General features: G+C 33.4%; 1 protein-coding gene across 1 annotated transcript in view; it reads left to right on the forward strand.

Moving 5' to 3' along the window:
- Nucleotides 1-19,461, forward strand: part of LOC141517886 (transmembrane protease serine 11D-like) — a 70,482-nt gene extending 51,021 nt beyond the window's left edge. Inside the window, exons 7-10 of the mRNA XM_074229330.1 lie at nucleotides 166-343; nucleotides 4,083-4,339; nucleotides 7,183-7,325; nucleotides 11,311-19,461. Of these exons, the coding sequence (XP_074085431.1) occupies nucleotides 166-343; nucleotides 4,083-4,339; nucleotides 7,183-7,325; nucleotides 11,311-11,472 (740 nt within the window). The 3' untranslated portion in view covers nucleotides 11,473-19,461. The remainder of the gene's footprint in view (nucleotides 1-165; nucleotides 344-4,082; nucleotides 4,340-7,182; nucleotides 7,326-11,310) is intronic.
- Nucleotides 19,462-23,194: the final 3,733 nt, after the last annotated feature.

A 23,194-nucleotide genomic window follows, 5' to 3' on the forward strand; every position in this document is an offset into this window, starting at 1 on the left:
CATAGATAACTGCATATTTGACAGGCCCCTGTCCAGGCTCTTAGATATTCCTTGACTTCTGTAGTTACAAGAAGGAGGAACAGATAGATATAAAGTCCTATAAAGTATTTATGAAACAGAAATTAATATTAATCTTCCCAAGTTAATGATTCCTTTTCCTATCAGAATGTGGGTCTCGACCTGAACTTACAACTTTGTCCTATGAAAGAATCCAAGGAGGAACACGAGCCAAAGCTGGGGATTGGCCTTGGCAAGCAAGCCTTCAGCTCAACAATGTTCATTTGTGTGGAGCTGTCCTTATTAGTAATACATGGCTCCTGTCTGCTGCTCACTGCTTCTCCCAGTAAGTTTATAGACAATAATGCACATGTGATTTAAAACACTCCAAATCAAACTGAATATGCAGGAATTCAAGAAACTAGATGAGAGCAGTCTCTTATTCCTCAAGCTAGTTTTTTTTAATAGGATTTGAAAACTAGGATTACACTTGCTACCTTAAATTGCTAATCTCTACCAATCTAAGACTGTCACTGCTTCTGCAAGATTCTAGACTGAATTGATTCAAGGATGCTTCTTGTAGAAAATGGGTTGTACTATCTTACAGATATGAAGAAGTAACTGTGTGGCTTCATAGTTTTCTTTGTTTGCTTTTTTTTTTGAGGGGGGTTGGCAAGACAATAGGGTTAAGTGGCTTGCCCAAGGTCACATAGCTAAGTAATTATTGTCTGAGGCCGGATTCGAACTCAAGTCCTCCTGACCCCAGGGCTGGTGCTCTATCCACTGCACCACCTAGCCTCCCCCACAGTTCCCTTTTTTTTGCTGTTTAATTCCAGGACTCACAGATCCTAGATTTACATAATCTAGACCTAGCTTTTAAAGATCAAGTTTTCCAAAGAAGTAATGAAAGAGAGACAGAGATGTACAGATAGAAAGGGTCAGAGACACAGAGAGGGGATAGGGTTAGGAGTAGTTCAAATTTTATGTGATTACAAGACTTGAAGATAAATTCTGAATTCTACAATATGTCTAGATTATATTGTACAACAATGGTTCCTAATTCATTGATTTGATATTGAAATTATACTATTCAGATATGCTTAAATATATGTTTATGATTTATGTCAATGCCCTCCACAGTTGTTAAGTCCAAAGTTCAATGAAGAATAAGGAGGTAAGTTCCTGCCAAGACCAGTTATCCACTAGAAAGGGGGAAAAAAAAGCAGAAATGGTCCCACATTAATTTCATTCAACCCTGTGAATCTAGAATTCAAAACTGAAAATGCTCTATCAGTGCACTTTTGACACTTTCACAATTTTCATATATGGTAAAAAAAACTTTAATTCAAGATGTGCCCATTTGATTAAGATGTCAAAATCTAAAAATTGTAATTTCCATAGTGACAGTCACATTAAACAATCATCCTGTGTCATCAAGTACCAAATCACACAAGATTCTAATTTTGAAATTTTAGAATATTCTCTGAATTCTGCCTTCTGTTCAACCTCTCCACTCCTGGAGCTAGTAGAACATCCCCTTGTAAGTGGTGTTGTTGTTCAGTTTTCCACATTTGCTAGCATATTGAATGAAGCACTTTTATAATCTTTTAAGATTATAAATAGTTTAGCAGGAAGAAATTCCATCATCTCCACTAGCTGCATTCTTAGCAATGCTCCCTAAGGCCCACTTGACTTCATTCCCCAGAATATCTGACTCTGGATCTATAACTATGCCATTGTGGTTATAGGATTAGGTTAGGAACTTTGTGTATTCTTGTCTTCTCTTCTTAATCTCTTCTAAGTCCCTATAATTTTTGTCTTTTATGAAATGTTTCCTTGATATCTATACTTTTCTTGAATAGATCCCTATGAACATATTAATAGGAAAACAAAGTACTAGGCACTGTATTCAGCTCTCCTGTGACTTGAAAATTCACCCAAATGGGTCAATTCAGAGTAAGATCAACCCTGCCATAAGATACATAAGGAAGGAACAAGTCTCATGAAAGGAGAGCTGTAGTGTAGAGGTTCCTTTAGAAATCTATAACTCCATAGCATTCTAGTCTAGCTCCCAAATGTAGGTAATAAAGGAAGTTAAGAAGAAAATAATAATAGTTTTCTTCCATATATTTGTTCCTCCACTTTCTGATTCTAGATCCCCAATAGTACTCTCATATCCTAGGCTCTAAACTTTCACAAGTTGACCTTGCTTTTGTAAGGTATTTAATAGCAGTATCTTTGGTTCCCTTCTTCAATCCATGTTACCTGTATGATTCACTTTCCTCTTGAAAAAATAATTTTCCCCTTTCCCTTTAAATAGAGCCATTCAATTAATAAGTTGCATATACACATCAGTGACTTCATGGTAGGGATGACAGAAAATTATCACCACCAATATTTCCCTGATGAGGACAAAGACCTATATAATAATCATTTAAGAACTTTTTTTAAAAACATCCAAAATTCTAAGAAGTGATCCATCCAAAATGATTTTTGGGGCAAGAGAAATAACACACCAAGAATCTTAAGGACTGCTCAGTTGTTCATATGTGAATTTTACCGTATCAGGCTAAAGTTATAAGTATTCAGTCTGGAAAAATCCCTAAAGGAAACCTCTGCCAATACTCAAGTTTACTTATTCATTATAAACATGCTGTTCTCAGCTTTGCTATGTTAAGATTTTATTCAACAAAACCAGTGCAGATTCACAGGACAAGGATTAGTTATTATGTTCTTGAATTTACACAACAGAGTGACAATATGGCATAGTAGTAGAAAAAACAATCTTGACTGTTCAAGTCCCTGCTTTTGAGCATACTGGCAAATCAATTAACCTCTTTTTCCTCTCTAGGTCAGAGATGTCAAATATGTAGCCTATAGACCCCTGCAACCCACAATATTCTTGTACCATATTAAAATGTAATAGAAAAATATTTAATAAAATAAATAAAAATAGGGCAGCTAGGTGACATAAGGAAGACCATAATTAAAATCCAGCTTCAGATATTTAATATTTACTTAGCTGTGTGACCTTGGGCAAGTCACTTAACCATATTGCCTTGCAAAAACCAAATAAATAAGCAAATAAATAAAATATAATAAAGAATAGATAATTTTAATATATGGATTTTTAAGACCCCTATTTCTTTTAGAGTTTTATTCTGCTCTCTGGGCAACTTTCTAAGTCTGTGAATTGCAGAGAAAGTACCAATTACATTAGTAGAGGAAGTTTCCAATAACAAGGATATCACAGATCTAGTTCCTATCCCTTACCAAGAAGTACTTAAGGTAGCATGCCATAGTGCAAAGGTTCTTTAGCTGAGGTTCATAAATATAGATAGATTTCAAAGGATATGAGAACTTGGATGGGAAGAAAAGAATCTTATTTCAATGTAATTGTTTTCTTTTGTAATTCTACTTTAAAATTTTAAAAAGATTATTCTGAAAAGGGATTTATAGACTTTACCCCTTCTGAAAAGGTCCATGACACAAAATGAACTCTTGATTTAGAAGTCAAAACAATGGATTTGGAGTTAGGAAGACTTCAGACATGCCCTAACCGGGTGACCCTGGAGAGGTCACAATCTCTCTAAGCCTAAATTTCCTTGTCTGTAAAATGGACACGATAATATCACCTACTTCAAAGATTATTGTAAAGAGAAAATAAGATAAGGTATGTAAAGTCCTTTGTAAATCTTAAACTCACTATGTACATGTGAGCTAGTTGGCTACCTGACATTGACGATCATGGTGATTTTAGTTGGAGATTATACTATAGCAACAAAAATTCCCAGGATCATCACCAGCCTCAAACATTTCTTCTAAAGTATTTGAACTGAACTTTTATTTGGATGGCAATTTGCCCTGTGAAGGAATTCTTTTTAAGCTAGCTAATTCTCATAAATGATTCTGAAATATATAGCATGCAGTCTAAAGACATTGAGAAAATTATTTATCTATAGAAAAAAAAGCACTTGCTAATCCAGAAATCTGAAAAACTAGTCAAAGATACCTATCAAAGTCCCTATTTTATGTTTTTGATCCAAGAGTATTAACTGCATACAATTCCATCTTTTTTTTCCCAGGTCCCGTGACCCACGCAGATGGAATGTTGTCTTTGGATATTCTTTAAATTCTCCAGAAAAAAGAGCAAATGTGAGGAGAATTATAATACATCCTAACTATTCATCAAATAATTTTAATGATATTGCACTTCTGGAGCTGAATAGTAGGATCACCTTTACCAAAAACATCCATAGAATCTGTCTCCCCCAGGCCAATCAAAATCTCCTTGCAGGAACCACTGCTTATGTAACAGGATGGGGAGCACATTCTTATGGTGGTAAGTGTCTCTGGGAAAAAAAATTTACCTCAATTTCACTTAACATTTTGGGACCATGGGGATATAGGAGAAGATATATTAAAGGAAAAGGAATGAAATATTGGAGGAAAACACTGAATTTATAAGCAAAAAAATTCTAGATTCCAACTTAGTTTTGTAGAAATCACTTTACCTCTATGGGCTTCTCTTTCCTCGTCTGTAAAATGAGGACTTTGGAGTAAGTAACCTTCCAAGATACTTTCTGTCCCTGAATCCTGTGTCCCTATAATAGTTTGAAGATCAGATTCTGTAATTCTCAGAAGCCTAAGTCTGTCATAGATATGGCAATCTATAATAATATATAAGATTCATATAACACTATCTGATTTGATTCTCCCAACAACCCTATGAGGGTTATTCAAAGAAGATTTGGAAACTGCCTGTGTGGGGATAAAGTAACAGAGTCATGGTCAAAACAACTAATAAATTTCAAATGTAGAATTCAAACTCGTGTCTCCTAACTCCTAACTCCAACTCCAAATCACACACACACACACACACACACACACACACACACACACACACACATACACAGATATACACACACATATGTATATGTGTGTATTTGTGTATATATATATATATATATATATATATATATATATATATATATATATATGATATCCCACAGGATCTGACTCTGATGTCAAATATATATATATATGATATCCCACAGGATCTGACTCTGATGTCAAATATATATATATATATATATATATATATATATATATATATATATATATATATATACATAAAGCTAGAAAGAGACCTGTTCCAAATTCTTCATTTTATAGATAAAGAAACTAAGGCAGTTTCACAACTTATATAATATCACACACAATTCTTTCCATCACATCAACTTCCTCAAATTATGACACCTAGGAAGTACAGGAGCCAGGCCTGGAGTCTGAAACACCTGGTTCAATTTCAACCTTAGACTTTTTCTAGCTGAGCAAACTCTATTTCCCTCTTTTTCTTCATCTGTAAAATGGGGATAATAACAGCACCTACCTCACAGGATTATGAAGGTCAAATGAGATCATATTTGTAACTTAGCACAGAGCCTAGAATGTAATAGGCTCTATATAGATGCTAGCTGTCATTGTCTTTATTATTATATGGATAGAGTATTTGACTTGCAATTAGAAAGACCTGAATTAAAATCCTAACTCAAATACTAATTGTGTGACCCTGGAAAAGTCACCTAATCTTTTTTGACTCAGTTTCTTCAACTGTAAAATGGAAATAATGATAATACTTACCATTCAGGGTTGTCATTAAGAATTATATGAGGTAATAACTTATTTAGCTTATTAATCTTAATTTACAACCTTTACAGAATGTTACATATCAATTACTCTCTTAGTGTTCCATATATGTACATGCTGCCCTAGCGGCAGAAAACAATGCTTTCATTTATTTTTATATTTCCTACAACTGTTTATAGAACTAAGCAAATAGCATGTCCTAAAATGCCATTGAATTCATCAACTAATTACATAAGTGAGGTGAGAATGAAAAGTCAAGAAGAGAGAAAACTGAAAGAAAGATGAATATTAGTAGCTGAGAATCACCTCATTTAAACATAAACAGGAAACTCTCCTTGAAAATCTCCATTGTTGGGGAACCTATTAATTCCTGAGTCAGTGTCATATACTCAATACCTGAAAACAATTCTAGCTACTAGGAAAGCTTTCATTACAGGAGCTGAAATCTGCCCCACAGACATTTCCACTCATTTTTCCAAGCTCTGCCCTCTCCACTTTTATGTATGTGTGTGCATATGCATGTATATGCATATATGGATGCATGTTTATGTGCATTATATAATATAACATAACCTATTTTAAAATAACAAATTCTAAAGGTACTGAATTGTAAAGCTCTGGCAAAACCACAAAATCCTCAGTGAGGGTAAGAGTTCTTTTGTCTTTATATTGCCTAGAACAGTGTCTTGAACATTTTATGTGCAATTAATGTTTGTCAAATTGACCTGAAATGAATTTCTGTAAAGGGGTTGTGGTTGTTAATGTTCAGTCTTTTAATTATATCTGATCCTTTGTGACCCTATTTCAGGTTTTCTTGGCAAAGATAATAGGAGTGGTTTCCCATTTCCTTCTCCGGTTGATTTTATAGATGAGGAACTAAAGCTTGTCCAGGAAAATACAACTCATCACTATTAAGAGGTTATATGTGAATTCAGGAAGATGAGTCTATCCATGGTCACCTAGCCTCAAAGGGGATATTAGTATAAAATATCTCAGAGAGGTCTTAGGGGAAGAGCAGGGAAGTATATTCAATTATACCACATACATCCTCAGCTTTTTTTAGAAGCATTAAAATCCATTGTTTGTATATACATTCTGAATAAATTAATGGAATATAAGAATCTTGATACATTTGAAATGTCTTCCCAAACAATTATTTTGTATACACTGTGTATGTGTTACAGTTTATTAGAAATACGATCACATATTCAAGTTCCACTGAATGATGGTGATTGTGATGGTGGTAGTTAGAGTAATTAGTAGTAGTAGTAGTAGTAGCAGCAGCACTAATAGATCTCCTGAATCCAATATCTTCTAGCCCATTCTGTTGCTATTAAGAGACTATGGAAACATCTTTTTTTCATATGAATGCTTTTCCAAAGTGTTGCCTATGATAATGTATGGAAGAGGATTTTTGGTAGAGTCCAGGAAAATGTGCATTATTTCACAAAATTATATTTTTGACTGAAAAAGAAATCCAACCTGTAAATTCTAAGTTCTCTTTATTTTTCTTATCCTCTCCTTCTAAATCTACAGGTGGCAGTGTAAGAATTCTTGAGCAAGGTGAGCTGCAAATCATAAGCAATGATGATTGCAATTCAAGAGAGAAATATAATGGAGGTATCTTACCTAGTATGATATGTGCTGGAAGACCTGATGGAAGCGTTGATGCTTGTCAGGTAGGTCCTGAGTAACAAAATGGTGCATGTAGCATTATGTGGCACAGTATTAATGGTACAAATAAATTGCTCTCAAGTTATTCCTGCCCTCTCAGAATTTATGAAAGCATTTCTTCTAATACCCAGTGATTAGGCCACAGGAAAAAGTTGAGATGGTATCAGGGTAATTGTGCAATATGTAAAACTAGTATTATCCTTTAAAAATTGAGGAATTTTAGTGTAATTAATAATAGTTTAATTTAAAGGTGGAAATGCATCTTACTAAGTAAAATTATTTATATAACAGAGGCTTCCACAAAAATCATGGTGATAAGATATGCTAACTCTTAAACTTCAGATGTTTATGTATTGTCTACTGGATGTTTCAAAGTAGATAACCTATAGGGATCTAAGATGCCACATGTCCAAACCAAGTTCCCCAAACCTCATCTCTCTTCTCAAATTTAATATTTCTGTCAAAGTCTTCCAGTCACCCATATTGGTGTTATCTTTGATCCCTTACTGACTCTTATCTTATATGCTCAATTATATGTCCAGTCTTGTGATTTCCACCTCCTATCTTTGCTCACATATTCACCACTCTAGGTCAGGTCCATATTACCTCTCATTTGGATTTTCAATTGCCTCCTAATTAGTCTCCCAGTCTCAAATCTTCTCTCTGCAATCCATCATATATGTGTGTATGCATATGTGTATGTGTATGTGTATGTGTATGTGTATGTATATGTATATGTATATGTATATATAAAGTTGCAGAGGGAATTAAACATATGAGACTATTTAATAGGCATTGGGAGAACCAAAAATGATTCTGAGGAAAGCAGTTTCTGGAATGATAATATGATTTCACATGTGTTACCAAGTCACCAAGTAAAAGTTTGTCAAATAATGGATGTTAGAATCAGAGAAGAGTAGCAGTGGTTGGCAACTTTGCTGATGCGTACTATAGATTTCATTAAACAGTGAGTTCCTTGAGATTAGGTGTTGTTTGGCATTTATTCTTTCTTTGCTTCCCCAGCAGTTAGCACAGAACCTGTTACCAAGATTTTCCTGAGAACTATCAAAACTGATGAACACTAATCTCTTCATGGTATTCACTTGTAGCATTTCTAAGGATTATGAAACTAAGGGAAGGGAGTGGGGAAGGAAATGGAAGACTCTAAGGGTTCAAGTGGTGATTCAATCATTATTATTAGTTGAAGGTAGATGATTCAAGCCCAGGAAGGAAGGTTTAGTAGTGAACTTCTGCTAAGAAGATCATGCCTTGAGAATGATGTTTGAATTTCTGAATCATTGAGTAGTTTACTACAAGAATGATGGGCTCTTGGCAAAGACTGCATCTAGCAAAGATTGGTAGATACATTTTATTAGGGTATAGTAAATCAAACTTTAAATTGAAAATGAAAGATAAGGGAGAAAATTGAAATACTGGAAAAAGAATGGCAGGAAGAAGGACCAACAAATTCTGTACTGGGTCAAAGAACTGGGCCTAGAAATGAACAAAAAAGAAGGAAACAAGCATTTATCAGGAAACTATTGTGTTCCAGAAACATATACACTCTATGACTCTATGTTGTCTCTACCCTAAAGGAGTGCTACTTTAAATAAAAAATATAAAATAAAATGCTACTTTAAATAAAAATTAAAAAAGGTGAATCTTTGCTTTATGAAAAAGATGAAGGATACTAAAAGCACTTTGCCGTGCTGATTATGATAATTCAATCTCCTTTTCTCCTCCTGCTCTGTCTAGAGGCAGCTAATTGACTCAGTGGATAGGATATGAGATTTGGCATCAGGGAAGTCTGAGTTCAAATCTTCTCTCAGACACTAGTTAGCTGTGTGACTTGGGTAAATCACTTAATCTCTGTGAGCTTCAACTTTCTCAACTATAAAATGAAGATAACAGAGATGTTTTAAGAATCAAAACAGACTACATATAAACAATTTTTTATTACTCTTGGCAACCCATTTCAGTAAAAAATATAGGCAAATGGATAATATTAATGACTACAGCTTTTTAAAAAAAGGAAGTACTTTTTATAATTATTATTAGGGAGAATTATTAATAAAGGAATAGAAATGGTGCCAAAATGACAATGATAATTTATATCATATAAAATGAAAAAACTATGATACAAACAAAAGAGAAACTATAAAAATCATAATACTAAATGGCACATGGAATGATTTAGAATTTTTAAAGTAGGGACATCGAGAAGGTACAGTGGATACAATACCAACTCTGGAGTCAGAATGACCTGAGTTCAAATCCAACCTCAGACACTCAACACACCCACTAGCTATGTGACCTTGGACAAGTCACTTAATCCCAATTACCTTGCAAAAAAAAAAGACTGCTGGTTCTAGAAGCAGGAAGATCTGAATTAAAAATCTAAGATAAGACAAAAAAAAAAGAGAAACAAACAAACAAACAAACCAAGAAGAAACCAAGGAACAGAAATTGCAAGGCATTTAAAGTACATTTTCTCTTTTGATAACATTAAGTACTCTGATCTAAAGTCAACAGCTGCATGTATCCTGGATCCCATTCCTCCTCCTTTTATTTCCAACTGATTGCCCCATCTTCCTGCCCCTTCTCATCTTCTGTCTCTTCATATCTACTGACTCTTTCCCTACTATCTAAGAATAAGTCCAAGTAGCCTTCATCCTAAAAAACAAACAAATAACAGCAAAACTCATTAGTTATTGGTTTAGTTAGCTATTTCTCTATATCTCCACTCTCTGTTCTGAAAAAGGAATTTACATTTTTTTTACTACTCACTTTCTTTTAAATACTTTGCATATGGATTTTGATTCAACTGAAACTATGAAGTAGCTAGAATTATATAGAACTTCACTATATTTCATAAACCACAAGTAGCAAATTCCCATACCAGAAATACAAATACCAAAATGTTCCTGAGAATTCAGCAAATAAATTATAGTACAATTTATTTGACACATCCTTAAAGATTAAAGTGTTGTCCACAACTGTTGGATATATTGATTAAAAAAATAAAAATATTTTTAATATATATTGCTATACCAACTATAAAGAAAAGCTTTTAAAATAGACAGCAAAAGAGATTATACCATGTTGGAACCAGTCAAGGTGTGTGCTATCATGTTGTTGTCTTGCCTGTCACTGAAGTGGTCCCAAAGACACTTTCCTGTGAGTCTACTAGCAATAGACTTAAATACTAATACTTATATTCAGTAATAAAAAGATGATATTTATTCATCAACACACTAGTTAAATAGTTAAAACAATATTAAAAATAAATGATTGGATAATAATATATTTATATTATTTCTCTCAGAATTTTTTAAAAGATAGGACTAAGATGATGATGGTAATGGTGATGATAATAATCAACAAGCAATTATTAAGGTTCTTAGGATATTTGAGGAATTGTGGTCAGAAATGGAGATACAAAGAGAAAGCAAAAAATATTCTCTCATCTCAGAGAGCTTAGGTTCTAATTTAGAAGATGTACACAAATAGGTACATATTTGGGATGGTAAGTTACTTTTTGGTAACACCAGGCTTCTGGAAGATGATGTTTGACCAGGGACTTGAAAGAAGTCAAAGAATCTGTGATGATAAAAATAAATAAAATAGTAAAATAAACTAAGAATTGTATTAGATGACCTTTCAAATCCTATCTAACTGTGAGACTTGCACTAGAGAAAGCAAAACTTTTCTACTTCAATACATGATAGGTTTCAATATTATCAACATGAGACTATATCATACTATAACATAAAATCCTTTGATTTTACTAGCTATATGACCTTTGGCAAGTCAATTTCTTTGCAAAAAAAAATGAGACCTGGTTCTGGTGATTCATTGTTATAGTAATTGTTATAGTATTATTCTATCCTCCACTCTAATTGAAATAAACACCATAAGCACATATATGAAGTTCCTTGTGAATCAATGTAAAATCATGATACTTAATCACAAATGTTGATTTTCTTTTAGGGAGATTCTGGTGGACCATTAGCAATGGCTGACTCAAGGCAGATCTGGTCAGTTTGGGGATTAGTGAGCTTTGGAGTTGGATGTGGCCAGCCAAATAGACCTGGAGTCTACACTTCTGTGCCCTTCTTTCGTGACTGGATAAGGGAACAAACTGGAATCTAATACAATAAGCTTTCTCTTCTGCAAATGTTGCATATTGAGTGTTCCTATCTGAAATTCCAAGGATTTTTTTCCCATTTGCTTTTGGTCACTGTTCTAACATGGTGTTTTCATGAAATCTTCAATAATTTTTCCAAAATAGCTCTTCATTAAAATATTCCTTATAATAATTCCTTTCTTTTTAGGGGAGTTATTTTCAACTCAGAAGGTCTTTCTAATGTTGTTTTGAAGGACTTGAAATTCTTTTGCCTACTTTCTGAATTAATCAGACAGCATTGTCATTAAAGTCCCCTATTCTATTTTCCATTTAGCCAAGGAGACAGTAGTTCTTTCTTTCTCTAAAGGGGAATCTCTGCAGTGTTGTAAAAAAGCATTCGAAAGGACCTTGGTTTAAATCCAAGCTTTGTCATCTGCTGCTACCTGTGTGACCTTGAGAAAATCACTTAACCTCTTGGAGTTTTAGTATTTGTAAAATGAAGAAATTGTACTAATGTCTCTTCCAGTTCTAAATCTCAGGTCCTGCAACTATAACTTTCAAGCTTTTTGTTGTCTGAATCTAAAGTTTTTATAAACATTATTCAAATGTCTGATCTTCACACCACATTGCCTTTTTTCCTGCTGACTGAGCATAATAGTAAGTAGAAATTTATTTCTGACATTTATCAAATGATCAATCAATAAACATTTATTAAGGTCCTTACAATATATGAGGTCAGGATTTGAAACAAAAAGTAATAATTCTGAGATGATTGAATTCTTTTATCTTTCAATACTTTTTACTAACAACCAAAGCATAGAAAAGAGTGAGTTTTAGTGAATAGAAAAGTAATTTGCTATTTTGGCACAATCATGTACTCTTCAGGTGCTATCGATGCATCTTTCATTTTTCCCATATGTCAAGTATATAAAAATATAGTCATCTGTCTTACAGGCATTTAACAAAGGTAGTAAAGCCTTGATCAATCTATGTGCTTAAAAAAAATTAATGCTGTGTAATTTGTTCAATTTTAGGCCTTTAAGGGTACAATAGGGTGAGCATTGCTTGCTTTGGGGAAAACCTTATAATTCTGGGTCACTTTAATGCTATAGCAGGCTCAGACTACATGACATGACAGAGAGTCCTTGGGAAGAGTGGAGTTTGAAACAGCAACAGCAATGGTCAGTTGCTACTGAAGAAGTGTACATCTCATGACCTCATTATAAACACTGCCTCACATTTTCCTAAATGCAATAAAACTTCCTGGGTATTATATAGTGACTCTGGAATAATTAAGGCAATTATTGCCTTTGTATAGTTCTGTGGATATAAAATGCTTAAATTATGAATATTGAGAGTTCTGGTTTAAATTACTAAAATGAAGTGTGTGTGTGTGTCTCTCTTGAATTCCAGTCTGGATCACCAACTATAACCCTAACCCTAACTACATTCAACATAGCCAAAAGAGAAATCATTAGCTTTCCCTCAAAATTCAGCCCTCTTCCAAATTTCCTAATTTCTGTCAGATATACACCATCTTTGTAGTCACAAAGCTTCATAACTGAAGTCATCTTCCTCTTACTCTTTCTGACCTTATAGTCAATCAGTTGTCAAAGTCTTGTCGGTCTGATCACTAATATCTTTTCCATTCATTTCCTCCTCTTCACTTACATGGCCACCATCTGAAATCTTGATCATCTCTTGCTTGGATTGCTGCAATTCATTCTTAATTGGTCTCCTTGTTTCAATATCTCCCCTCTCTAATCTATCTTTATCTGCCAAAGTGATATATTCCTAAAGAACAGGTCTGGCTATGTCACTTCCCTACTCAATAAAGGAAAACAACTCTATAAGATCTCTAAGATAAAATATAAATTACTCTATCTGACTTTTAAAATTCTTCTCAATCTAACTCAACATACTTTCTCAGTTCTATTTCACATTCCTGCCCTTCATTCAATCTGTTGTCCCACCAAACTGGACTTTTTGCTGTTCTCCCATATGTCACACATAGCATTCCACCTCCCATATCCCTCTGCTGACACATTGTTTTTCAATCCTAGAATGCTCTTCCTTCTCATCTCCACAACCTTGCTTCCTTCAAAGCTTTGTTAACATTTCACTTCCTACATTAGCCCTTTCCTGATCCCTCCCCATACTGAAGTATCAATGTCTATCTTCAAATTTATGACATTTATTTTTCATGTACTTATTTATATTTACTTACATTAATCAATACAAATTTATTAAATTCCTACTACAGTCTAGGCACTTTCATAAGCTGGGGGGGGGAGATACAAAAAAGAGGGAAAGAAATTTTTGTCCTTAAGGAGCAAAGTTCCTTAAAGACCGGGCTAGTTTTATTTTTGTCTTTGTATTTCCAAATCTAGATAATGTCCGGCACACCATAAGAGTTTGAGAAATGTTTGTTGATTGATTGATCAAATCATTTTCTATCACTATAATATAGTAAGTACTACTCTAATAGTACAATTATATTTAGAATCACAGAATTTTATAGTAGATACTTAATAAATATTTAATAAATGTTGAGATAGAGCAAAGCATTGAAGATTTAAAATACAGAATGAATCAAAAGTCTTAATCTAGTTTTAAGTTTTAATGTATTATTTATGATCTAACATGAAACTACTAAATTCTATTTAATACAACAACAAGCATACATTAAGTGCCTTTGGTGCACAAGACATTATATTGGGCAATGGGATTAAAAGACAAAAATGGAACTGTCCTTACTGTCACTATATAGATATTTCATTCTTATTTAAATCTTAAATAGACTTTATGGGAATAAATCAGAAATGTTGGTTCAATTTTTATTGTATCTATCCTAGACAAGGTAATATGCTAGATATATGCTAGCTATCTTATTTCCTGTACTCAAGGAGGTTACAAGAAAAGAGAGAGGGGTGTGTGTGTGTGTGTGTGTGTGTGTGTATAGGGCAGCAATATATTATAAGACATTTATACAACTGAATCTTCAGGTTCTAAAATTCAGAGTCAAAGTAGAGATAACTACTTTGATCATAAAGCATTATTATGAAACAAAGTCACTGATTTTCATAATAATTTTCACTACTTTAAGAAGCTTTATTTTCTCAACTGTAAATAATCTTAGATGATTTCTAAGACTCTGCATTCCTGTTCTTTGTGATTTTCTCTGAGGATTTTAACATTTAGTATCAGAATCTTTAGATTGAAAAGAAGCACAGAGATCATCTAGTCTAATTCCTAACTATAGTCTGAATCCTCTATAACATTTCTAATGGATAATTCATCTATACTTGAAAATTACTAATGACAGAGAATTCATTGTTTCTTATAACAAACAATTCCATTGTGGAATAGTTTTAATTATTAGGAAGTTGCCTTTACATTGAAAGCATTTTATTTTATTTTTGTTTTGTTTTAGATCTTTCAAGGCAATGGGGTTAAAAGTGGCTTGCCCAAGGCCATAGGGCTAGGTAATTATTAAGTGTCTGAGGTCAGATTCGAGCCCAGGTACTCCAGACTCCAAGGCCAGTGCTCTATCCACTGCACCACCTAGCTGCCCTATTGCACCACCTAGCTGCCCCTTGTCTTTACATTGAACTAAAATTTATCTTTCTAGAATTTAACCCCATTGATTCCTTATCTGTCTTTTGAATTCAATTGAGAACAAATCTAATCTCCTCTCTCTATAAAACATCTCATTCCTTCATAAGGAGACTGTGAGTACTATGGCTATAAAGCCTGTTCAGGTATTTCAGAATTTTAATGGTTTTCAGACTTATAATGAGAATCTGTCTGAAATATAATTTGGGGGAGAGAGGGGGGAAGAAATTCTCCCAGGAAGGAACTAATTCAGGGAAGTTAATGAACTGCATCAGACAAAGCAGAAATATAAGAAATAATGAAAAAGTTAGGGTGGAGTGGAAATTAAAACTACTAAGATGGGACTTCTGAGGAAGGGCTAAGATGGCAGTATAAAGTTAACATGCTCCCAGAGCTTTTGCATATCAAAGATAAATGAAGCCTCTAGTTTGACATTCACACTATGGATCCCTCCAAGAAAAAGAGAAGATTCAAAGAAGTTTTCAACCATAGACATCATGTAGACCTTCAGTGAAGATCTGTCTCTTTGGGGGAAAAGTAGAAGTAAAGGCCAGGAGGCAGGAGAGAAGTAAAGCCAGCATGAGACTTTTAGCCACAGTTCAATCCAGGTCTGGACAGCTTAGCAACAGCAAAGGTCCCAGTAGCTAGATAGCAAACCAGCAGGGAGGACTCCAGTCACAAAGTCTGAACCCTGAGAATACCAGGGTAAAAGACAGGACTAGGTCTTGAACAAACCACTGTTAAATCAGAGCCTGAACTTAAAGGGAGGGGGCGGGGAAATGTCTGCAAGGGCAAGATCAGGACTATATAGATAACATCTTGGCCAATGGTAAGCTAGGGATCAGACTACAGCCCCAGAAAAAACAAACAAACAAACAAACAAACAAAAAAACCTTGGATTTATGCTCCCTGTACCCCAGGAGCAGAGCTAAAAAAGCAAAGATGAACAAAAATCCTAAAAGAGTACTCACTATAGAAAACTACAGACAAAGATGACAGCAATGCCATGTCTGAAAAAGAAAGCAGTGAAAAATCACTCACAGGGAAGTATCAAAACAGTCTATAAATTAGACTCAAATACAAAAGCTCATTGAAGAGCTTAAAAAAGAATTTAAAAATCAAAGAAGAAAGGGAGAAGAAAAATGGAAGAAATGAAAGTCATGCAGGAAAATTATGAAAAATTGAGCTAAGAAATCAATTCTGTTAAAAGTAAAAATAACCAATTGGAAAAGGAAACACAGAAGCTAATTGAAGAAAATAAAAAACATTAGAACTAAACAAATAGAAAACAACAAATCTACAAGACCACAAGATTCCATCAAACAAAATGAAAAGGATGAAAAAAATTGAAGAGAACAAAGTACATTTTAGGGAAAATGAATGACCTTAGAAAATAGATCCAGGAGAGATAATCTATGAATCATTGGACTACTAGAAAACCTGAATCAAGAAAAGAACCAGGAAAACATCAGGCAGAAAATTATAAGGGAAAACTGTTTAAATTTACTTGAAAGAATTGAAAGAATCCACAGAATCCCTCCAGAAATAGACCCCAGTATAAAAATTACAAGGGATGTAATAGCCAAATTCTAGAACTCTCAAATAAAGGAGAGAATATTGCAAACAGCAAAAAGAAAACAATTCAAATATAAAGGAAATAGAATCAGACTCACATAGGACCTATCAGTCTTAACATTGAAAGATCAGAAGACCTGGAATAGCATATTTCAGAGAGCAAAAGATTTGGGATAACAAGTCAGTGTATATACTACCCTGCAAAATTCAACATATACTGGCAGGGGAAAAGATGAATGTTCAACAAAATAGAAGACTTACAGAATTTCCTGACACAAAGACCAGAACTGAACAGAGAATTCAATCACCAAATAGACAACTCAAGAGTTCCATTAAAAAAAAAGTTAAATGAAAAAAAGGAAGTTAAAAACAAAACAGAACAAATGGTGGTCAAAACTATAAAATTGTATGCAACCCTAAAAGGGAAGGTATAACATTTCTAATTCTTTAGAACTTTACTTCTCTAAGTATAATTAGAGGGTAGAACATAATTGAAGAGAATGAATGTAAAGGATGTGGGTATAATTGGATCTTATCTCTTCATTGTAGAGGTCCAAGATCACATCACTATATTTGAGACCAAAGCCCTGAAGAAAAGCAAGGGTGTTAATTTTAAACTTAAATGTCTTCTTCAATCACTTTAATCAGATGGTGCTTGGCACCTTGTCTAATGAAGGCATCAGAAACTGTGAGGTCCTGAGTAAGTATCTCTGTAACTTAAAGTAATTTGAAAAGTTATCAGGTGAGACTTCCAGAATCTCCCAGTACTTAGAGATCTGTTAAGATTCGTATAGTTAAATATTCAAGGTTTGACTTAAGGGGTGTTTCACTTAACAAGGGGTTAAGAACCCTGAGTGGGGAGGGGGAAGGTAAAGTGAGGAAAGAAAATGGGCCTGGGGGAGGGGCACAAATAGTTCAAGAAAAGATATGATCTTGGATGATAATTTGTCTAGTGAGGAGGATTGAGTGTACTTGAAAGATGCCTGAAAAGGGGGTAAGGTAAAAAGTGATTGTAATTATAATTTGATGCAATTTGAGTCAATACTGCTTATCAAGCAATCAAGTAAACGATCTGTGATAATGTCTTGATAAACATAGGAGCTTATCAAACGATCAAATAATCAAATTGTGATTGATAATACCTAATTAAAATTAGAATGATAAATAAAAACAAAGGAAGAGGCACAAAGATTTATAATTTTAGAGGGAAAGAAGAGAGAATGTGAATGCTGATCAAATTCTATTCAGTAGATTTAGCCCATTGAGAGAAGAGAATAAGATACATTCCCACTTGGATTTAATCTAACTTAATCTACAGGGAAGGGGGGGAACTGGGAAAGGGAAAGATAAAGGAGGCAGGAACTGATAAAAGGGAAGGAAAGATATATGTGAAAATAAACTGAAAGCTAAATATTTAAAATAAAAGTTAAAGGGGAAAGGTAGTAAAATTTTGGTGAGAAGGAATAAGAGAAAAGGAAAGATAAATATAAATGGAGAGAGATAGCATGGGGGGAATACAAAATTAGTAATCTTAACTGTAAATGTGAATGGGATGAACTGTCCCATAAAATGGAAGTAGATAGCAGAATGGATTAAAAATCAGAATCCTACAATTTATTGTTTACAAGGAACACATCTGAAGGAGAGAGATACATACAGGGTAAAGGCAAAAGGTTGGAGCTAAATATATCTCAGTTGAAGTAAAAAAATCTGGGATAACAATCCTAATCTCAGACAAAGTAAAAGCAAAAATCAATCTCATTAAAGGGAATAAGGAAGGAAATTACATCTTAAAAGGCACCATTGATAATAAAGTTATATCATTACTATTCATTCATGCACCTAGTAGAATAGTAGCCAGATTCCTAGAGGAAAAGCTGATTGAATTACAAGGAGATATTGTCAGCAAAACTTTAATAATGGGAATCCTCAATCTCCTTCTCTTAGAACTATATAAATCTAACAACAAAATAAACAAAAAGGAATTTAAGAAGGAGAATGAAATCTTAGAAAGCTTAGATATGATAGCCCTCTGGAGAAAACTTAATGGGGATAGAAAAGAATATACCTTTTTCTTGACAGTACATTGCACCTTCATCAAAACTGACCATATACTAGGGCACAAAAACCTTATAATCAAATGCAAAAAGGCAGAAATAATAAATACAGACTTCTCAGATCATGATGCAATAAAAATTACATGTAATAAAGGGTCAGGGAAAGATAAACCAAAAACTAATTGGAAATTAAATAACTTTATCTTAAATAATGGGTGGATCAACCAGCAAATAATAGAAATAATCAATAATTATATCCAAGAAAATGATAATAATGGGACATCATACAAACATTTATTGCTTGAAGCCAATGCAGTTTTGAGGGGAAACTTTCTATCTCTAAATGCCTATATGAATAAAATAGAGACAGAGGAGATCAAAGAATTGGGTATGCAACTAAAAAAAACTAGAAAAAGAACAAATTAAACATCCCCAATTAAATACCAAATTAGAAATTCTGAAAATCAAGGGAGAGATTAATAAAATTGAAAGCAAAAAAATTGATCTCATAAATAAAACTAAGAGTTGGTTTTATTAAAAAGTAAATAAAATAGATAAAGCTTTGGTTTATCTGATTAAAAAAAGAAAAAAGATAATCAAATTACCAGTATCAAAAATGAAAAGGGTGAACTAACCACCAATGAGGAGAAAATTAAAGAGATAATTGGGAGCTACTTTGCTGAACTATATGGCAATAAATTGGATAACTTGAGTGAGATGGATGATATTTACAAAAATACAAACTGCTCAGATTAACAGAAGAGGAAATAAATTGAAGAAACTATCAATAAACTTCCTAAGGGGGGCAGCTAGGTGGCACAGTGGATAGAGCACTGGTCCTGGAGTCAGGAGTATCTGAGTTCAAATCTGACCTCAGACATTTGATAATTACCTAGTTGTGTGTCCTTGGGCAAGCCTCTTAACCCCATTGCCTTGCAAAAAAAAAAAAAAAAAAAAAACCTAAAAAAAAATTAAAAAAAAAATTCCCTAAGAAAAAGTCTCTAGTCCAGATGGATTTACAGTTGAATTCTACTAAAGGAACAATTAATTCCTATTCTACATAAATTATTTTTAAAAAAATAGGAGTGGAAGGAGTTCTGCCAAATTCCTTTTATGGTGCTGACACCTAAACCAGAAAGAACGAAAACAGACAAAGAAATTATAGACCAATCTCCCTAATGAATATTGATGCAAAAATCTTAAATAAAATTTTAGCAATGAGACTACAGCAAGTTATTACTAGGATAATGCACCATGATCAGTTTAGATATTTACTAGGCAGCCAGGGATGGTTCAACATTAGGAAAATACTCAACATAATTAAACATATGGATAGCAAAACAAACAGAAATCATGTGATTATCTCAATAGATTCTGAAAAGGTCTGTGATAAAATACAGCATCCATTCCTATTAAAAACACTAGAAGTTTAGGAGTAAATGGAGTTTTCCTTAAAATAATAAATAGCATCTATCTAAAACATCAACAAATATTATATGTAATGAGAATAAACTAAGATCATTTCCAATAAAATCAGGGGTGAAACAAGGATGCCCATTCTCACCATTACTATTCAGTATAGAAATACTAGCAGTTAGCAATAAGAGAAGAAAAAGAAATTGAAGAAATCAGAATTGGCAAGGAGGAAGCAAAACTTTCACTCTTTGCAGATGATATGATGGTATTTGAGAGAACCAGAGAAAATCATGTAAAAAAACTTCTTGAAACAATTAACAAATTCAGCAAAGTAGTATATAAAATAAACCCATATAAATCATCAGCATTTCTATATATATATATACAACAAAGTCCAAGAGTAAGAGAAAGATAAATTCCATTTAAAATAGCTATAGACATAAAAAAATTGTAGACAATATTAAATACTTGGGAATCTACCTCCCAAGATGAACCCAGGAACTGTATGAATACATTTATAAAGCACTACTCACCCAAATAAAAGTTAGATCTAAATAATTGGAAAAATGTCAAATGCTCATGGTTAGACCAATCTAATATAATAAAAATGATAATTCTACCCAAATTAAATTACTTATTCAGTGCCATACCAAGCAAACTACTAAGTAACTACTTTACCAAGCCAGAAAAAATGGCAACAAAATTTATCTGGAGCAACAAAAGGGCAAGAAAAGCTAGTGAACTGATAAAAAAAATGTAAAGGAAGGCAGCCTAGCTCTACCAGATATAAAACTACACTATAAAGTGGCAAATATCAAAATTGCCTGATACTGGTTGAGAAATAGAGTAATGGATCAGTGGATTAGGATAGATTCTAAAGAAACTGCAGTAAATGACTATAGCAATCAACTGTTTGACAAACCCAAAGACATCAGTCTCTGGGATAAGAACTCACCATTTGACAAAAATTTGTTGGGAAAACTGGAAAATAGTATGGCCAAAACTAGGTAGGGATCCACATCTTATACCCTAGACCAAAATAAGGTTAAAATGGGTGCAAGATTTAGAAATAAAGAATGATACCAAAGATAAATTGATAGACTGAAAAATATTCTTATCTATATGGGAAAGGGATAAATTTATGACCAAACAAGAATTAGAGCACATTTTATAAATTGCAAAATGAATGATTTTAACTATATTAAATTTAAAAAGTTTTTGTACTAATAAAATCAATGCTGCCAAAACTGGAAAGCAGAAAGCTAGGAAATAATCCTCACAACTAGGAGTTCTAGCTTCTCATTTCTAAAATATTTAGAGAATTGCATCAAATTTATAAGATCACAAGTCATTCCCCAATTGATAAATGGTCAAAGGATATGAATAGTTTTCAAGTGAAAAAAAAAGTAAATATATATATATATATGTAAATATATATATATATATATATATAAACAAATGAAAAAATGTTCCAAATCACTATTGATTAGAGAAATTCAAATTAAAGCAACAATGAGGTATCATCTCACATCTGTTAGATTAGCCAAAATGAGAAAAAGGGAAGATAATCAATGTTGGCGAGGTTGTGGGAGGATTTCTGGACATTGATGCAATGCTAGTGAAGTTGTGAGCAGATCCAACCTTTCTGGAGAACAGTATGGAACTATGCCCAAAGCACAATAAACCCAGAAATTCCAATTCTAGTTCTATATCTGGAAGAAATTGTAAAAATTGGGAAAAGTCTTACATGTCCCAAAATATACACAGTAGCTCTTTTTGTAGTGGCAAAGAATTGGAAATTGAGGGGATGCCCATCATTTGTGGAATGGCTAAACAAATTATGGTACATGAATACTGTGGAATAGTATTGTTCTATATGAAACATTAAAGGGTCAGACTCTGGAAAAGCATGGAATGACTTATGGGATCTGATAATGAGTGAAGGGAGTAGAACCAAGAGAACAATGTACACATCAACAACAACATTATAAGATGAACAACCTTGATAGAAGCAGCTCCTCTCAGCAGTCCAGAGAGCTAGGACAACTGTATTTGACTGGTTATGGACTATATTATCCCCAACCAGAGGAAGACAAACAAAATAAAACAAAACACATAGGAAAAAAAATCCTTCTGAATCTAACGAACACTTTATAAAAATTATCTCTTATGTATCTTTCCCTTAATCCTAATTCCTTAGGCCAAAAATTACTAATTTGTAAACACGTTTAACAAAATATTTATGAAAAATGCTAATCTGACTGGTATCTGATGAGGGGAAGGTGGTGGGAAGGAAGGGCAGGGGGCAATTTTGTAACTTGGAAATATGTATGTACATATGGATGAAAATAAATAATTTTTTTAAAAAACTACTAGGATGGTGAAAGCTTAAACCAGTCAATTACTATGTTAAACTTCAACTTTTCTGTAATCATTTTGAGGACAAAAATAACTTCCCTTTCTCTTATATACTCCCCCTTCCCATCCCCACCTAATCATTAGCTTGGAATAGAGTACACAATGTTAGATTTGGAGTCAAAAGAATCTGGTTTCAACTCCTGATTTTTTTAAGCTTTGTTACCCTGAACAAGTCATTTAATCTCTATAAATTATGTGGTTTAGGACTTAATCTACTCAGTTATTGACCACTTGGTATCTTCATAAGGGAGGAAATTCCCCACACTCATGAAATCAAAGATCCTTTCACAAGTCTTTGTGTATATTTGTGTGTGAGTGTGTATGTGTTCTTCCTTCCCTGTATCCTCTTTACCTTGGACAGTACTTTGCCAAAGTGGGCACTAAGCATCACAAATATAGACAAACTATAAATTTGGTGAAGTCCATTAAAAGTTTATTTACATACTACTTTGAACAATTTGTATCACAAATAGATTCAAAACTATTTCAAACATATTTAAGCACTGTGATAAACAACACTTCTGCCATGTTCCATCTTTAGATACAAGAAGAGGCCATATTAGGGCCCTATTTTTTTTAAAGAGGTAGTTGTATTTTTATGGAAAATATTCACAATGTACTCTGAATGAAACATACTCTGTTCTTTGAAAATACATGTGACTTGAAG

Source organism: Macrotis lagotis, chromosome 3 (assembly GCF_037893015.1).
Source record: "Macrotis lagotis isolate mMagLag1 chromosome 3, bilby.v1.9.chrom.fasta, whole genome shotgun sequence".
Classification (NCBI taxonomy): Eukaryota; Metazoa; Chordata; class Mammalia; order Peramelemorphia; family Peramelidae; genus Macrotis; species Macrotis lagotis.